Genomic DNA, 20,199 nt, shown 5'->3' on the forward strand with positions numbered 1-20,199 from the left:
TAGTTAATAACTTTTTATTCTCATGCTTGTTTTTTTTGTCTTGATTTTTTTAGCCAACTTGGATTCAAAAGTTTTAGTTATTTACTTGAGAGGCTGAGAAGAGAAAGAAAGGAACACAGAGATAGAGTGAGCTCCCATCAGCTGATTCACTCTCCAAATGCCCACAAAGGCCAGGACTGGACAAGGCCAAAGCTGAGAATTCATTTCAGGTCTCCCACATGGGTAGGGGGAACACAATCACTTGGGCCATCACCACTGCTTTCTACAGTCTGCATTCACAAAAAACGGCAATTAGGAGCTAGAGCTAGGCATTGAAGCCAGACACTGAAAATGGGACACTGATAATAACATCTTAACTACTAGACTAAAAGCTCACCCCTTGAAGTTTTTAATAATAGTTATATTCACATGCCTACAAGAAATATCTGTATCACAAAAATATTTGAGTTAACATAATCCATCTGGTACTAGGAAGAGAAAAGAAGCAACTGTTTTTTAGTTCCTATTTTTCAGTGTTCTGCTAAGCCTACAACAAGGTGTGTTAAATGATGACAGACTTCAGCACAAAGGAGAAAGGACATTAGTTTATGCTCCTAGGGCATATTCCACATTTGATAAATGTTTGTGAGCAAAGAGAGGGAAGGAGGGATCAAGAAGATAACCATAAAAAGAAATCCTAAGATGGGAAGGGGAGGTTTAGTTTAGTTGCAACACACATTTTGTGAAAGTAAGGCAATCCTTGCCAAGAAAGCTGTGATCAAACACTTACTTAAACCCCCTGTAGAACAAATTCTTGTAGTCAACATTTATTGTACTGATATTTTCCTTTCCAAGTTCTTCCATGGTATATAAACGGCCCACCATTCGAAAACCAGGAGCATTTTCTCTGACGTACCCTCTATCATAGGCTGGCAACCAATAAATCTGCAAAGAGAAACAAAGTCCTTCCATGAATAATCACCTGTCCAGGTGTAAGAGGCCTCATACGGAATTGATGGAGTGCCATTTCAGCATTCCTAGTAGTCTACAGTGAGCAGAGAGAGATTCTAGCCCTTAATGAAAACAGACAATCTGATCTAATGTTAACTAATGAACTCTTATAATGGGGTTTTCAGCAAGGCTGTTCTAGAGCTGAGTTTTCTTAGGGATGCTCCATCCACAAGTTGACATTAAGTGTCAAGAGCCCACTGTATACAGAAAACCTCATACTACCAAGTGGCTAAAGAGTTGCTAATTATGGGATGAAGGTAGTAACCAAAAAAATCTGGGGTTGATGATTCTAAAAATCACTTGTAAGGAGTGGTTTCCTGCTGACAGATACTACTACCATTCATCTGTGGAAACAGTTCTATTTACAAGAGAGACTTTTTTTTTTACTCATAAAACTCCCATATTGAGAATTTAAGTTATTTGTAACAATTAACTGCTCAAAAGCACTTCTGAAAAACACGTGGAGTAAATCTCAGCTCAACTAAGAACCAGTTGTCTTTCTATAACATTCAGGAAAGTCAAGTCCTCAAATCCTCAGGGTTACTCAGGCTCTTTCTAACAGATCTATGTTGGTGACGTGCAGGTCACATCACATAGCTATTCCACACACAATCCTTTAACACTGGGGCTGATATTTCATGTAGTTTAGAATAGTAAATAGACTCAATGTTTTTCCTTACTCATATAACTTTCTCTGGTTCACTCTTATATTATCTCATGTAGCTGTTTATAACAATCTCCACTTCCATAGAAATAAGTTACTTAAAGATCTCAGACAAGAATTACAAGGTAGGTCAAATTCAACTACTATGTTTGTAGGACAAGGTACCCACATCCCAACCTCTACTGTAAATATCGAGATAGACATACCAGATGTGGCTCAATTTTAGAGTCAAGGATCACCTTTGTTACATGCTTGACAAATGAGTGTCTGAGAGGATGTTTTGCTGGAGGGCCATAAAGATCAAATATCACAAATTTATTTTCCTTCTTTGCAAGTTCCAACAAATCATCTAGTTTTGGAATCGACTGATTTCTTGCTCTGCGTTTATCAGCCTCTGATTGGTATGGCATATTGAAATATGGTCTGCGCTAAAAATAAATACATCAAAGAATACATTGGTTCCCATCAAAACCGTTTTCTAGTTCTGTTATGTAGTCCCATACATCGCTCCATATTGCTCCATTACCATTCAATCTAGCCTCTGAAATACTAGTTGTAACATAAAGGGTGCCCGGAAGGGAAATAAAATGTGATCTCTACCAGTAGTTATGGTGTTTGGAACGATTCATTCTGTATTCTAGAACCTGTTGTGTATTTGCACTGAAAGAACGTCATTCTGCTCTTGACCTTTCTTTCCAGCCTTTTGTCTCCCACCTTAAGGTAATACATCTCTTTTCAGTCACATTGGCTTCCTGCATGTGCTTCCACTGTTCTAGTTTTGTGTAAAAGGAAGAACACGCGCTTTGTCTTCAAACTGAACTGGATTCAATCCCATTCTATTTTCCTTCCTTGCTACATCCACCTGCTAAAATCCTACCCTCAACTTTTTCACATGATATCTCTTTCATTAAACTTTCCTTAACTATTCCTGAAACAAAGATAGTTCAAGAGCTTTAAATCCCAATGGTCTATTTTAATGCCTCTGGTATCTCAGTCTGCCTTCTGTAGTTATTTTCACATCTTAGACCCAAGCTCAAATCTTGGCTCCATACACTTCTTGTTGTGCACCCTTGGTAAATCCATTTATTTTTTTAAAATTTGTTCCAACAGATTGGGCCAGCATTGTGGCATAGCTGTTAAAGCTACTGCCTGCAGTGTTGGCATCCCATATGGGTGCTGGTTCAAGTCCCAGAAGCTCCACTTCCAATCCAGCTCTCTGTTATAAACTGAGAAAGCAGTAGAAGATGGCCCAAGTCCTTGGGTCCCTGCACCCACATGGGAGACCTGGAAGAAGCTCCTGGCTCTGGATTGACCCAGCTAAAGCTGCTGCAGCCATCTGGGGAGTGAACCAGCAGACAGAAACCATCCCCATCCCCATTACCTCTGTGTAAACTCTGTCTTTCAAATAATAAATCTTTCAAAAAATTTATTTCATTAGAGACAGACAATAAAAGAACTACTTGTTCACTTCCCCACATACCCTCAATGGCTGGGGCTGGGCCAGGTGAAAGCCGAAAGCCAGAAGCCAGGAATGCAATCCAGATCTCCCATATGGATAACAGAGACCCTCTTCTTGAGCCATCACCTGCTGCTTCCCACGGTGTGCATTAGGAGGAAGCTACAAATCCAAGCACTCCAAAATGAGATGCAGATATACCAACTGGCATCTTAACTGTTAGGCCAAATACCTACAGCAGGGAAAAGCATTTAAATTCTTAAAGTCTTCTAACTTCCCAAACTACAAAATGGGGAAGGGGAGAGGTATCTATGTATTATCCCTACAGTTATTTTTAAGATTAAATATATTTATACTTTCTTGGAATATGCTTGGTACATAGGAAAGCACACAATTCACATTAGTTCCCTATCTACTGATTCTACTGGAGTGTTATTACTTCATTGCTGAAAGTGTCAAATACTCTTTGCAATAAGCATTTTGCATTACACAAAGCAGGCCATACAAACTCTGGCTATATTAAATTTAATAGATGGTACTTTTATCACCATTTGCCAATTTTAGACCATTTGCCAGTGTAGGCCATAAAAGGCTACCTCTGGAAGAAGCAGTAACTCCTCACATATTCTTAAAACTCAAGTATTCTCTCTGCACCACTGCGTTTTCATACTCATGTGCACATTTGCTATTTACTCTTATCTTTCCATTGGCCTCCTAAACAAATTGCCCTTTCTCTCACTTTTCTTTAATTTCTTCAATGATAACTTGTTATTTAGTAGCATGTTGTTTAATTTCCATGCATTTTTAAGTTCTTGTTGATTTCTAATTTTATTCATTTGTGGTCTGAGACAATCCATGGTATGATTTCAATCTTCTTAAATTTATGGAGACTTGATTTGTGGACTAATATATAGTCTATGCTAGAAAATGTTCCATGTGCTGAGGAGAGGAACATATATTCTGTAGCTATTAGGTGAAAAGTTCCATGAATATCTTTTATGTCCACTTGCTCAATACTATGGTTTAACTCTCATGTATCTTTTTGTTTTGTGCTTGGATAATCTCCATTGATGACAGTGGAGTACTGAAGTCCCCACTATTACTGTATTGGAGTCTGTCTCTACCTCTAGGTCTAACAGTATTTAATATATATATATTATATATATACATATGGTCTATATTATATAATATGTATATAGTATTGTGTTGGGTGAATATATGATTGCTATATCTTCTTAATCAATCCTTTTATCAATATATAATATCCTTACCTCTTTTTATACTTTTTGATTTAAAATGTTTCATCTGATATGAGGATACCTATTCCTATTTGTTTTTGGTTTCTATTCTCCTGGTATATCTTTTCTCAGCCTTTCACTTTTAGACTATGTGTATATTTACTAGTAAAGTGAGTTACTTGTAGGTAGCATATTTAGATCTTTTTTTTTTTAATATGTTCAGCCAACCTGAATCTTTTGACTGGGGAATTTAATCCATTACATTTTAGTTAAAAGTTAAATTTTAAGTTACATTTTAGTTAAAAGCTAATGCCTGTCAATCTGTTGACTTGCTGAACCTTCTCACTGTACCCTTCCTCGCACCTGCACTCCCACTCTTCTTCCTCTTCTCTCTCCTATTCCCACTCTTAATTTTTAATTTACTTTTTTTAATTTTCAGTTTACTTTATACTCATTAACTCTACACTAAATAAAGAGTTCAACAAACAGTATGAGGAAAAAAATTGTTCCTCAACAGTAGAGACAAGGGCTGGAAACAATTGTTAAATTTCAAAATGTCAATTTCAATCCTCTACATGACATTTTAGATACTCTATTAGTTACCACAGATAAGGAAAACATATGGTATTTGTCTTTTTGGAGCTTGCTATTTTCACTAAGTATAATGGTTTCCAGTTGAATCAATTTTATCACAAGACAGAATTTCTTTTTTTTTTAACCACTGTGCACTATTCCATAGTGTGTGTGTGTGTGTGTGTGTGTGTGTATATATATATATGTCATAATTTCTTTATCCAGTCACAGTCAATGGACATCTGGGTTGATTCCGTATCTTAGCTATTGTGAATTGAGCCACAATGATCATGGGCTTACAGGTAACTCTTTCATATGCTGATTTCATTTCATCTGGGTAAATTCCCAGGAGTGGGATTGCTGGGTCATACAGTAGATCTATTTTCAGCTTTCTGAGGTATCTCCATACTGTCATCCACAGTGGCTGTACCAGTTTACATCCCCACTAACAGTGAATTAGGGCATGTTTTTCTTTTTAAATTTTAAAAAATTTTTTTGTCAGCCAGAGTTAGACAGTAAGAGAGAGAGAGAGAGAGAGTTATAGACAGTGAGAGAGAGACAGAGAGAAAGGTCTTCCTTCCATTGGTTCACACCCCAAATGGCTGCCACCACCGGCGCTGTGCTGATCCGAAGCCAGGAGCCAGGTACTTCCTCCCAGTCTCCCACGCGGGTGCAGGGACCCAAGCACATGGGCCATCCTTCACTGCCCTCCCAGGCCACAGCAGAGAGCTGGACTGGAAGAGAAACAACCAGGACTAGAACCCGGGGTGCTGGTGCCGCAGGTAGAGGATTAGCCAAGTCAGCCACTGTGTTGGCCAGGGCATGTTTTTCTATACAACCTCACCAAGATTTACTGTTTATTGATTTCTGTATTAGAGCCATTCTAAACGGGGTGAGGTGAAATCTCATTGGGTTGTAATTCCATTTCCCTTATGGCTAGGGACCCTAAGCATTTTTTCATGTGCCTGTTGGCCATTTTAACTTCCTCTTTTGAAAAATGCCTGTTCAAATCCTTTGCCCATTTCTTAACTGGATTGCTTGTTTTGTTGTTGTTGCATTTCTTGAGCTCTTTGTAGATTCTGGATATTAATCATTTATCAATTTCATAGTTTTCAAATATTTCTCCCATTCTACTGGTTGCCTCTTCACTTTGCTGAGTGTTTCTTTTACAGTACAGAAGCTTCTCAGCTTGATGTGATCCCATTTTTCTATTTTGGGCTTTGATTGCTTGTGCTTCTGTTGTCTTTTCCAAAAACTCGTTGCCTATGCCAATGTCTTAGAGAATTTCCCCAATGTTGTTGTAATTTGATGGTATTGGATCATAGATTTAGGTCACCAAAATAACCTTCACAATTAATTGCTTTGCTGTGAAAAAGTAGCCAATCCTCCTAATCTTATAAGTTGCAAGCTAACACTCTTTCAACCACCTTCTAATTACAATAAAGAAAGCCCTACAATGGTACATAAAAATAAATTCACTAGATAATTATATTTGAATCTCAATTTTCAGGATACTTCTTGGTCACCACAAAAACAGCATGACTAAATACTACTATAAGCATACAACCTACACATGCCAAAATAAATATCTTAATCTCAAAAATCACCCACCAAAATTTGTTACAATAATATACAATATATTCAACCCTACCAGTTACAATCAATACAAGATAGTTACAACAGGAGATGGTTTTGAAAAAATATTTGAAAACCAAAGCAACATAATATTAAATTACATAGTTCTCACAGTTCTAACTATGACCACTGACATGAAAAATGAGTGTTGTCGGGGCCAGCACCGTGGCACACTAGGTTAATCCTCCACCTGTGGTGCTGGCATCCCATATGGGTGTCGGTTCTAGTCCTGGTTGCTCTTCTTCTGGTCCAGCTCTCTGCTGTGGCCCCAGAAAGCAGTGGAGGATGGCCCAAGTGCTTGGGCTTCTGCACTCGTATGGAAAACCAGGAAGAAGCACTTGGTTACTGGCTTTGAATCGGCATAGCTCTGGCCATTGCAGCCATTTGGGGGGTGGACCATCGGATGGAAGACCTTTCTCTCTGTCTCTCTCTCTCACTGTCTGTAACTCTACCTGTAAAATAAATAAAAAATCTTAAACAAATTAAAAAAAATGAGTGTTGTCTTTAAAGGAAAAGTGTGGAGAAGATGCTGCTTGGGACACCTGCATCACATACTAGAGTAGCAAGTTCAAATGCTGGCTACTCTGTACTTCTAATTCTGCTTTTTGAAAAAAAAAAAAGATTTATTTAGTTATTTGAAAGTCAGAATTACACACAGAGAGAAGGAGAGGCAGAGAGAGAGAGAGAGAGGTCTTCCATCTGCTGGTTCACTCCCCAGTTGGTCATAATGGCCGGGGCTGCACTGATCCGAAACCAGGAGTCAGGAGATTCTTCCAGGTCTCTAACATGGGCGCAGGGGCCCAAGGACCTGGGCCATCCTCTACTGTTTTCCCAGGCCATAGTAGAGAGCTGGATCAGAAGTAGAGCAACCGGGACTCGAAATGGTGTCATATGGGATGCTGGTACTGCAGGTGGCGGCTTTACCCACTACGCTACAGTGCAGGCCCAGTCTTGGCCTTAGCAGGCATCTGGAGAGTGAACTAGTAGATAGAAGTTCTCTCTCTCTCTCCCTCCCCAACCATCACTCTGCCTTGAAAATAAATAAATCTAAGAAACACAACTAATGATCACTAAGTCCCAATAAAGACTACCAAGGAAAATTACTAATTAAAATTATCAGCCACATACTCATCAACCCCACTGTTTCATCAAATATTTCAGCCTGAAATTTTCAAGTTTAATTCTAAAAATCATAAGACTTTTCTCAGCTATATATTACATATAAGATAAAATAACAGCCTTCCCCTCTAGAAGATATATATAAAAACATTAACTGGCTAAGTAATCTAACATATACATGCTAATTGAGCATCTCTTGCTTTTATGTGCCCATGTATTCATGTATGTATGAGGAGACATATTATGGAGCCTACACATAGACATAGAGGAGGTCATTGTTTTCATATAACAAAACAGAATTTATGAGTTATGGACCCCTAAGAAGACAAACATTCTGGGGAGCTACAGTTATTATAAATCCGTTTTCACCTAGTTCTTATATTTACATGAGCTAATAGAATGAATTTGAAGTGAAATCTCACTGGAAAAGGCCATCTTTACATATTTATTCACTTTTCATTATTTTTACAGGAAATGTTACCAGACGGCCCTCAGGATCAACATCAAATAAAAATCCATTCTACTGTTAGTACATAATCAAAACTATCTTGAAGTTTATTTTATTAATTACACTACTATCTGATAAGGGACTTATGATCACAGCTGACCCCCACAGCTTGCTCTATCTGCTACCACATGTGCTAGTAATCCAGATGCCTGTTGTCTATACAATTGAGATGTTTATTTTCAAAACTGAAATCCCAAATGAGTATATCTGATTAGGCAGAACCTAGGTCACAGAGATTTTTCCTAGGAAAAAGATAAACTGTAATTAGAAGTTGTTTGTTTTTTTTATCTTGAGAAGGCAGACTGACCTTTGCACACTGCAAATTTAACCTTTTACCCACTTCAAAATACTCAAGGATAATTCTCAAATCACTTATTTAAGCATTCGTATAATCTCCCTTCAACATGTTTTTCCTATTATAATCTCAATCTAGCTCCTATCTATCCTGCCCCTCCCTCCTTAATTCCCACCTACTCTTCTTCCTTCCCTCACATCCTCCTTTCCTTCAACTCTCCTCCCTCCTCTCCCTCTCCTCTCCCTCCCCTCCCCTACCTCTCTCTCTCTCTCACCACCACCATTATTGTCTATGGTTCCCCTTACTATTGATCTTTCCCATGGGGCCAGTGCTGTGGCATAGTGGGTAAGGCCGCCGCCTGCAGTGCCGGCATCCCATATGGGTGCCAATTCGAATCCTGGCTGCTCCACTTCCAATCCAGCTCTCTGCTGTGGCGTGGGAAAGCAGAAGATGGCCCAAGTCCTTGGGTCCCTGCACCCACATGGAAGACCTGGAAGAATCTCCTGGCTCCTGGCTTCAAATTGGCGCAGCTCCAGCCGTAGCAGCCAACTGGGGAGTGAACCAGCAGATGGAAGACCCTTCTCTCTCTCTCTCTGCTTCTCCTTCTCTCTGTGTGTAACTCTGACTTTCAAATAAATAAATCTTAAAAAAGCATTGATCTTTCCTTAGCACAAATGGCATTATCTTTGAAGTCCATATTCTTCATCTTCCTTAAGAGGGAATATTCATTCTCCACAAGCATTATTAGCCTCTATATCTCCTTCCAGAATACCCTACTTAGAAGTTGTTCTTGTGTGCTCTTAAAGCAATCTCAAATTAACTGTAGTTTATAAAGTATTTTATTACAATTGTCTATTTTTTTCTGGTGGTAAGATTTTTTCCCAAGAAAACTTTTATTTAAGGAATGCAAACTTCATGCATTTCATAAATACAACTTTAGGAACACAGTGGTTCTTCCCATCATATGCGCCCTCTCACCCTTCTTCCTCATCCCTCTCCTATTCCCATTCTTATTTTACACCAAGATCTATTTTTAATTAACTTTATACACATACAACTAACTCTATACTAAGTAAATAGTTGAACAAATTGTATGAAAAGAAAACAAAAAACTGTTCCTCAACAGTTGAGACAAGGGCTGTTCAAAGTCATTGCATCTCAGCGTCAACTTCACTTCTACTGATTACTTTTTTTTTTTTTGACAGGCAGAGTGGACAGTGAGAGAGAGAGACAGAGAGAAAGGTCTTCCTTTGCCATTGGTTCACCCTCCAATGGCCGCCGCAGCGTGCTGGCGCACCACGCTGATCCGATGGCAGGAGCCAGGTACTTCTCCTGGTCTCCCATGGGGTGCAGGGCCCAAGGACTTGGGCCATCCTCCACTGCACTCCCTGGCCACAGCAGAGAGCTGGCCTGGAAGAAGGGCAACTGGGACAGAATCCGGCGCCCTGACTGGGACTAGAACCCAGTGTACCAGCGCTGCAAGGCGGAGGATTAGCCTAGTGAGCCGCAGCGCCGGCCTACTGATTACCTTTTAAGTGCTCTATTAGTTATCACAATCTGGGTAGAACATACGGTATCTGTCCTTTTGGGACTGGCTTATTTCACTATGTATGGTGTTTTCTATTTTCATCCATTTTGTTGCAAACAGAATTTTTTTTACAGCTGTGTAGTATTCCATGGTGTACATATCTCATAATTTCCTTATCCAGTCTTCAGTAGACAGACATTAATGTTGATTCCATATCTTAGCTATTGTGAATTAAGCTGCAATAAACAAGGGGGTACAAATCATTTTCATTGGTTTCCAGAATTTATTTTTCTTTTGATTTCTTCTATGACCCACTGTACATTCAGGAGCATGCTATTCAGTCTCCATGTGTTTGCATATGTTCTAGATATTCTTGAGTTGTTGATTCCCAGCTTCATTCCATTGTGGTCAGAGAAGATGCAGGGTATGATTTCAATATTTTTGATTTTGCTGAGACTTGATTTATGGCCTAGCATATGTTCTATCCTAGACAAAGTTCCATGCACTGGTGAGAAGAATGTGCATACTGCAATTGTAGGAACAAAAATTCTGTAGATATCTGTAACGTCCGTTTGGTCTGTAGTGTTGATTAACTGTGTTATTTTCTTGCTGATTTTCCATCTGGTTGATCTGTCCATTGCTGAAAGTGGGGTATTAAGGTCCCTTATTACTACTGTATTGGAGTCTATGTCTCCCTTTGGACCTATGAACATTTCTTTTAGATAACTAGATGCCCTGTAATCAGGTGCATATATGTTTATTATAGTCATATCTTCCTGTTGAACTGATCCCTTCATCATTACATAGTGCCCTTTGTCTCTTTTAGCAGTTTCTGTGTTAAAGTCTATTTTGTCTGATATTAGGGTGGCTACACCAGCTCTTTTTTGGATTCTGTCGCCGTGGAATATCTTTTTCCATCCTTTCACTTTCAGTCTGCATATCTTTGTTGGTGAGATATATTTCTTGTAGACAGCAAACAGATGGGTTTCGTTTTTTAATCAATTCAGCCAGCCTGTATCTTTTAACTGGAGAATTGAAGCCATTTACATTCAAGGTGACTATTGATAACTAATGACTTGATCCTGTCATTTTTCCATAAATATTCCTAATGTTTACTTTGGATTTCCTTTGTATTTTTAGTGGAGGATTTTCTGCTTTCAGCTTCTTTCATAGTAATGACCAGGTTTCTGTGTTTCTGTGTGTAGCACATCCTTAAGCATCTTTTCTAAGGCTGGATGAGTGATGACAAATTCTTTCAACTTCTGTTTGTTATGGAAGATCTTTGTTTCACCTTCATTCATAAACAAGAGCTTTTCAGGGTATGGTATTCTAGGTTGACAGTTTTTTTTTCTCTTAAAACTTTGAATATATCTTGCATTTTCTACTAGCCTGTAGCGTTTCTGATGAGAAATTCACTGTGGGTCTAATTGGAGATCCTCTGAAAGTAATCTGGCATTTCTCTCCTGCACATTTTAGAATCTTTTCTTTATGTTTTACTGTGGAGAGTTTGACTATAAGGTGTCGTGATGAAGATCTTTTCTGGTCATGTCTATTAGGAGTTCTATGTGCTTCTTGTACTTGGATATCTTTCTTTCTCCAAATTAGGGAAGTTTTCTGTAATTATTTCACTAAAAAGGTCTTCTAATCCATTCTCTCTGTCCATGCCACCTGGAACTCTAAGACCCATATGTTGGGTTGTTTGATAGTATCCCATCAATCTCTGACACTGCTGTTTTAGTTTTCTAATTTCTTATTCTTTTTTGGTCTGACTGTAAAATTTCCAGAGATTTGTCTTCTAACTCAGATGTTCTTTCTTTCTTTTTCTTTTTCTTTCTTTTTTCTTTTTCTTTCTTTTTTTTTTTTGACAGGCAGAGTGGACAGTGAGAGGGAGAGACAAAGGTCTTCCTTTTGCCGTTGGTTCACCCTCAAATGGCCGCCACGGCCAGTGCGCTGCAGCCAGCGCACTGTGCTGATCCGATGGCAGGAGCCAGGTACTTCTCCTGGTCTCCCATGGGGTGCAGGGCCCAAGCACTTGGGCCATCCTCCACTGCACTCCCTGGTCACAGCAGAGAGCTGGCCTGGAAGAGGGGCAACCGGGACACAATCCGGCGCCCCGACCGGGACTGGAACCCGGTGTGGCGGCGCCACAAGGCGGAGGATTAGCCTGTTGAGCCATGGCGCCGGCCTCAGATGTTCTTTTTTTTTTTTTTTTTTTTTTTTTTTTTTTTTTTATCTTTTATTTAATGAATATAAATTTCCAAAGTACGACTCATGGGTTACAATGGCTTCCCCCCCCATACCGTCCCTCCCACCAACAACCCTCCCCTTTCCCACTCCCTCTCCCCTTCCATTCACATCAAGATTCATTTTCGATTATCTTAATATACAGAAGATCAGCTTAGTATACCTTAAGTAAGTATTTCAACAGTTTGCTCCCACACAGAAACATAAAGTGAAAAATAATAGATGATTTTTTTAAAATGATGATGAAATCAGATCAGACCTATTGTCATGTTTAATCCCAGTGAGAGTCAAGTTGGGAATTGAAAATTTCTTTCTTTTTTTTTTTTTTTTTTTTTTTTACAGAAGATCAGTTTAGTGTACATTAAGTAAAGATTTCAGTCGTTTGCACCCCCATAGAAACACAAAGTGAAATATACTGTTTGGGTACTCATTATAGCATTAAATCTCAATGCACAGCACATTAAGGACAGAGATCCTACATGAGGAGTAAGTGCACAGTGACTCCTGTTGTTGACTTTACCAATTGACACTCCTGTTTATGGCATCAGTAATCTCCCTATGCACCAGTTATGAGTTTCCAAGGCTATGGAAGCCCCTTGAGTTCTCCGACTCTTATCTTGTTTAGACACGGTCATAGTCAAAGTGGAGGTTCTCTCCTCCCTTCAGAGAAAGGCACCTCCCTCTTTGAAGACCTGTTCTTTCCACTGGGATCTCACTCACAGAGATCTTTTTGCCAGAGTGTCTTGGCTTTCCATGCCTGAAATACTCTCATGGGCTTTTCAGCCAGATCCGAGTGCCTTTAGGGCTGATTCTGAGGCCAGAGTGCTATTTAGGACATCCGCCATTCTATGAGTCTGCTGAGTATCTCACTTCCCATGTTGGATCACTCTCCCCTTTATTTATTCTATCGGTTGGTGTTAGCAGATACTAGACTTGTTTTTGTGCTCCCTTTGAGTCTTAGTCCTTTCATTATGATCAATTGTGAACTGAAATTGATCACTTGGAGTAGTGAGATGGCATTGGCACATGCCACCTTGATGGGATTGAATTGGAATCCCCTGGTATGTTTCCAACTCTACCAATTGGGGCAAGTCAGCCCGAGCATGTCCCAAATTATACATCTCTTCCCTCTCTTATATATCAGATGTTCTTTCATCTGCCTCACTGAGTCTGTTGTTTTGGCTTTCTACTGCATATTTTATTTGATTTATTAAATTCTTCATTTCCAATATTTCATTTTGGTTTCTCTTTAGAATCTCATTTTTTTTTTTTTGGACAGGCAGAGTTAGTGAGAGAGAGAGAGACAGAGAGAAAGGTCTTCCTTTGCCGTTAGTTCACCCTCCAATGGCCACCACGGCCGGCGCACCGCGCTGATCCAAAGCCAGGTGCTTATCCTGATCTCCCATGCAGGTGCAGGGCCCAAGGACTTGGGCCATCCTCCACTGCCTTTCCGGGCCACAGTAGAGAGCTGGAGTGGAAGAGGAGCAACCGAGACAGAATCTGGTGCCCCAACCAGGACTAGAATGGGGGGTACTGATGCTGCAGGCAGAGGATTAGCCAAGTGAGCCGCGGCACTGGCCAGAATCTCAATTTTGTGTGAAAAATTTTCAGTCATGTTATGTACAGATTTATTTAATTCATGAATTTGCTTCTGAGTACTTCTGAGTAATCCTACAATCAACTTTTTGAATTCTGTTTCTGGCATTTCTTCAATCTCTTTATCTTCACATTCTAGTACTGAAGTGTTGTGTTCCTTTGGGGTGTCATGTTGTCTTCCTTATTCTTGTTTCTTTAATTGACACATTTATTTTTTGGCATTTGTGGAGATATTTGTTGGGTTTTTCCCCCATGAAGGCTTCATCTTTGGACTATACCTCTATGGCTTAGTGGAGTGCCACCTCTTTCAGTGAATACCCAGAAGCATGTGCTGGGTGTGGCCAGGGAGCTCTGCTCAGTGTTCCACAGTGAAGGGAGTGTCCAAGGTGACACCCAAGCTGAGCAGCATAGTAAATTTTTTTTTGTTTTAAATCAGAGAGGAAGTTTGATCAGCACTGTTGGCATAGTCTCATGCTCACCTCCTCTCTTCCAAGGAGACTACTGCCTGGGCACTAGCCCCAGTGGGTATAATATTCATCTGCGCTGCCACAAAAACCACACAAGGGATCCATGCAGTCCTTGGTGTGAGCATGGATCCTGCAGCAATGACCCACACCAGGGAATCAGGGAGCCCCAAGCATGTGGAGTTGCCCTGCCCACAGTGTCTGCCCAAAGACCCAGCCACACCTTGAGCCCTCTCACATAGCCACAGTGTTTTCACAGTATCAACACACAGGGCTCCCACAATTCCAGCATCTGGCCCCCTGTCAATTCTCCCAGCCAGATTGAGGTGCCTCCTCTCAGCTGGTTGCTGGGTGCATGGACATGAGCTGGCACAGCTGTTACGTATGTCCAAAATGGCACTGGCCCTCTCTTGGCTGATTACAGCATGTCTGGGCCAGGTGGTCAGGGAGTGAGAAATTATCCCTCTAGGTTGGCAGGTACACTGTCCCCCACAGGGCTCCTATCGAGACTCACACCAGTCTCTTCCTGCAGCTTTATAGCCAGTGGTTTGGGGTGCTGCAGTTTGGTCTCACCTCACTCTCCAAAGTTGGTGCTGAGACTCTTGGCTGCTGGGATCCTGAATTATGTGCATCCATACCTTACACGTAGGTCCACAGGTTTCCTCTAATTTGTGTGGAGTTTCCTCTGCAGATTTCTCCCTAACTCTTCCTTGAGACTGCACTCTTTGCAGTTTTTTTAAACTATCTTTCCCTAGTCTACAGCAGTAAACTCCCTCCCTATTCCACCATCTTGTGAGTTCTCTATTTCTTAATACTCGTCTATGAACTCCATTAGGGCTAGAGATGTATTACTTCATCATTGTATTTCATGTGTCTAGTACTTAGTAGGTACTCAGTAAGTTTGTTGAGTAGCAAGAAGGAATCTTAAAATGCCAGTATCCCATATTGGAGTGCTGGTGCAATTCCCAGCTGCTCTACTTCCAATGCAGCTTCCTGCTAATGTACCAGAGAAGGAAGAGGATGATGGCTCAATTACTTAGGTACCTGGTACCCATGTGGGAGAGCCAGCTGGAGTTCATGGCTCCTGGCTTTGGGCTGGCCCAGCCCTGGTTGTTGTGGGCATTTGGGAAGTAAAACAGCAAATAGAAGATTGGTCTCTCCCCTTCCTCTAATTCCCTCAAATGCTCTTTGTCTCTCAACCTCTCTCTTTCTCACTCTGCCCTTTGAATAAATACGTAAATAAACATCTTTTTAAAAAAATGTCTCCCAGTCACCTCATCTATACTAAAAAAAAGACAAGGAAATAATATGTACATGTGGACACATTAAAATTGTGAAATTCTTGAATAAAAAGGAATTATATGACAAGAATAAGTTTACAAGTTTATCTTCAGACACTTTGGCAAAAGTAGAAATTAGATCTATTGAATTACCAGAAAAGATCTCCTGCCAATTCCATAGTCCTGCTACAGAACTGGGATGAAACTGTGTACACTTGCCTGTCTTCACTTATGGTCTTTATTTCCAGGAGCAGCACATGACCCTTCACAGAAGAGGGATTCATTGCAGGTTTGTGGAACTGGGGAACATTTCTTACCCATGGATCTAGAAACCATCTGCCTGCATTCAGAGTCGACAGGAATGTCCAATTGAAGAAGACAGGATGATCATTTGCAACTTCAGGCTTGACCTCCCTGATATTGGTTGTTCTTCTCAGATCATAGTCGTGCATGAGGAAAGGCACATTATCAAAACTGCAGGCAGAGGTAGAAAAGAGGGTAGAATTTCAGGCATGGAAAGCCAAGACACTGTGGCAAAAAAATCTCCTACATAAAGGACCTCGGTTGGTGAGATCCCAGTGGAAAGAAGTGGTAATCAAAGAACGAAGTAGTTTTCTCTGAAGGGAGGAGGGAACTTCTACTTTGCTTTTGGCCTTATCTAAATACTGATGGAGTTTGTGGATTCAAAAGGCTTCCATAGCTTAGGCAGCTCATGTCAAGAGCCTCCGGTGGTCACTGACATCATACATAAGAGTGTTAATTGTTAAATTAACAACAGGAATTACTGTGTACTAACTTCCCATGCAGGACCTCTGTCCTCGAAGAGTTGTATTATAATTATGTCTAAGTGCTCACAAAAGATGTATCATAAGTTTCTAAAAAAAAAAAGAAGTGAAATTAAGAAGCAATGACTTTGAATAGCCCTTGTCTCAACTGTTGAGGAACAGTTTTTTGGTTTTTTAAATTTTTTTTTCATGCAAATTGTTGAACTCTTCACTTAGTATGGAGTTGGTCTTCTGTGTATGAAGAAGAGGATAAAGGATCTTATTGGAGAATGGGACTGAGAATGGGAGAGGTAGGAGGAGGAGTTGGAGTGTGGGTGGGAGAGCGGGTATAGCAGGAAGAATCACTATATTCATGAAGTTGTACTTATGAAATGCTTGAAGTTTGTATTTCTTAAATAAAAGGTTTTTTTTTTTGGGAAAGGGGGGGGGCAGAGGTAGATAGACTGATATTAGCCACCATGACAGACCCAGAAAGTCCTTCAATGTTACAAGTCCTACTAGGGCTCCTTAATACCTCTCAAATCTCAGCAAAGGACTAAGGACAAGTCATTTGCAATTTGATGTCAGTATCTTTCTGATCTAGGAATCAATCTTTCATGACATATAATCACATCAGTGATGCTGGAAAAAAAAACAGTTTCTTTATTTAGGGGTTTTCTGGCATAGGGGGAAGCAGTGGTTATAGTAATGGCCTGAGCATAAGAAAATGGGGCTGACGATAACATGGGGTATTGAGTCTCAGGAAGCATACCAACCAGGAATTCACACAATCTGCCTGTATTTTTCTGATCCTTTTTCTAGTCAGGCACAGAGGGGAAAAGGACACCTTTCTTCCCCTCCCTCCTTCCCTCAATTCAAAATAAAATGTACATTCAACTAAGTTTTTTTTTTTCCTCTGAGTTTTCTCTCACAGGGAACTCTTCACACCTGGTGATCCTACAAATTTCTCAGAATAAGCACTTGAACCCCTAACCAGCATGCTTCCTGTCTGGCTAGCACAATACAATCACAAGACCTGCAAGACACCACTGCTGCTAGTTCCTCATGTAGCTTTAAGGTCTGGGATGCCCTTTGAGGCTGATGTTGCTTCTAGAGAATCAGCTCTCTGGGGCTGTTCTTTTTCTTTTCTTTTCTTTTTTTAAATTTATTTATTTGACAGAGTTAGTGAGAAAGAGAGACAGAGAGAAAGGTCTTCCTTCCGTTGGTTCACCCCCTCAAATGGCCACTATGGCCAGAGCTATGCCGATCCGAAGCCAGGAGCCAGGTGCTTCCTCCTGGTCTCCCATGCGGGTGCAGGGCCCAAGCACTTGGGCCATCCTCCACTGCCTTCTTGGGCCACAGCAGAGAGCTGGACTGGAAGAGGAGCAACCGGGATGCCAGTGCTGTAGGCAGAGGATTAGCCAAGTAAGCCACTGCACCGGCCCCTTGGGGCTGTTGTTTCTTAAAGCACAACCCTTCCTCTGTGATGTAAAACCCTGTCCCTTTTCTTTTTCCCAGCCTCTCTGGGACTGTTGCTTCTTAAAGGCACTGCCCTTTATAAAATACTTCATCAATAAATTACTGCTAAATCGATCTTTGTTGCCTCAGATACCTTGGGCCACTGTACACTTGTTAGGCACATGTCCTGAGTCATTTTGGTCCTAGATTCTTCAAACTTAATAGCATCATTAAACAAGTTTCTGGTTCTGCTATTTGCTTTAGAGAAGCTCTTACAAAACTCTCTATTCCTTTTTCCTTAAAATACTTATGAAGAAAGCATCTATACTGACCATGAGAAGGGTGAGGACTTAGTCTCCTGACATAAACAGCTACAAAACTGGGCAGAATAAAGGAATTACATCTAATGATCCCCAATAAATTGGCAACAGAGAGCAACATACTAGGACCTCTAAGATAAAGGACACAAATCAAAGAAAATATCTCATCACATAGGCTTCCTTCCCTTAGGTGAATACCAGACTGTGGTAAAGGTACAAGAGGGGCAGACTAAAAGGGACCCAGCTACCTTTCTGAAATGAGGAAAAGAGGTGAGATTAAAGACAGGTTACAATAGTTGGAATTTGTGGGTTAGAATCCCACAGAGAATGGAGCTATGTTTTATTTTAAAAACAGTACAAGGGAAATATGCAGCAAGGTCCCTTGAGTATGTTACTAAATACCAATTAATTCCTAATTTGCCTTTTGTCCTTATGAATTTGTCTATTCTAGATATTTTATATAGAGTCATGTATTATTTATTCTTTTGTGTCTGGCTTTCCTGCCTTCATGTAATATTTTCAATTCATCATCTATATTCTGAAATCCATATTATAGCAAACTTCATTCATACTTATGGTTGGATAATATTTCATTGCATGTATTTAGCACATGTTGTTAATCTATTCATCTGTTGATGAACACTTGGATTATTTCTACCTTTTGGCTATTGTGATTATTGTTGCAGTGAACATTGACTTAGAAGTATCTATTTCAGTCCCTGATCTCAATTATTTTGGGCAAATAACTAAGAGTGGAATTACTAATTCAATTCTATGTTAAGCTTTTTCAAGTACCTGATTGTTTTTCACAGTGGCTGCACCATTTTACATTATCACCAACAAAGTCCAAGATTTCAAATTTCTCCAAATCTTAAACAATTGTTATATTCCATTTTTGATTATAGCCAGACTACTAGATGTAGAGTGCTATCTACTTGTGGTTTTGAGTTGCATTTTTCTGATGCTTAGTGATGTTGCATATTCTTTCATGTTCTTATTGTCTATCTGTATGTCTCTTTTCAGAAACGTCTATTCTAGAACTTTGACTATTTTTATTTGGGGTATCTTTCTGTTGTGGTGTTAAAGGAAATCTTTACAAATTTTGGATATAAACCCTCATCTGCTATAATTTGCAAATTTTCTCTCTCATTGTGTAGGTTGGTTATCTTTGTGCATTGTTGACAATATCCTTTGATGCTCAAAAGTCTAAGCTATTTATTCTGTTGTTTTGCTTTTGATGTCTTATCTAAGAATCCATTACTAAATCCAAGACTATGTTTTACCTTAAGAGTTTAATAGTTTTAGATCTTATACTTAGAACGCTGATCCATTTTTAGAACACATCATTTTTATGGTGTGGGATGGGGGCATTCAGTTGCTCTGTACATTTTAAAAAATCAATTGGTATCAAAAATTGAAAATATAAATTACACAATAGGAAAATATTTGCTAACCACATATTTGAATTAGAAAGTTCCTCTTTAATTCATGGATTATTTAGAAGTAGATCTATTTAGAATACAGGTGTTTAGCTATTCTGTTAAGTTTGTTACTGATTTCAAGTTTGGTTCCATTGTGAATATAGAACTCTTCTGTGCGATTTAAATTCTTTAAAATTTGCTGAGGTTTGTTTATGGCCCAGGATGTAGTGCTTCATGGGTTGAGTGTTGTTATAAAAATGTCATCTAGATTGTCGGTTGATGTTCAACTCTTTGGTTTTCTGTTTAATAGTTGATGCTATTCAGCTCTATCTTTGATGATTTCTATTAATGGCTACATCAGTTACTAAGATAGGAATGTTAGACTTCAACCATGGTTGATTTGTCTAATTCTCCTTCCAGTTCTGTCAGTTTTTTCTTCATTTATTTTGTAACTCTATTAGTAGGTTCACACATTAAAAATTATTATTCCTGCCTAACAAATTAACTTTTTTTTTATTTGTTTTTATTTTTTGACAGGCAGAGTGGACAGTGAGAGAGAGAGACAGAGAGAAAGGTCTTCCTTTGCCATTGGTTCACCCTCAAATGGCCGCCACGGCCAGCGTGCTGCGGCCAGCACATCGCGCTG

General features: G+C 39.8%; 1 protein-coding gene across 4 annotated transcripts in view; it reads right to left on the reverse strand.

The window, feature by feature from the left end:
• LOC100350306 (glycerophosphodiester phosphodiesterase domain-containing protein 4) overlaps positions 1–20,199 on the reverse strand; it is a 165,804-nt gene that overhangs the window by 34,036 nt on the left and 111,569 nt on the right. For all 4 annotated transcript variants that reach the window (XM_051850711.2, XM_008263628.3, XM_051850704.2 and 1 more), the window contains 3 exons: positions 15,908–16,064; positions 1,861–2,082; positions 770–924 (listed from right to left, as the gene is read on the reverse strand). In XM_051850711.2, coding sequence (XP_051706671.1) covers positions 770–924; positions 1,861–2,082; positions 15,908–16,064 — 534 coding nt within the window. The remainder of the gene's footprint in view (positions 1–769; positions 925–1,860; positions 2,083–15,907; positions 16,065–20,199) is intronic.

This window comes from Oryctolagus cuniculus, chromosome 1, assembly GCF_964237555.1.
Source record: "Oryctolagus cuniculus chromosome 1, mOryCun1.1, whole genome shotgun sequence".
Taxonomy (NCBI): Eukaryota; Metazoa; Chordata; class Mammalia; order Lagomorpha; family Leporidae; genus Oryctolagus; species Oryctolagus cuniculus.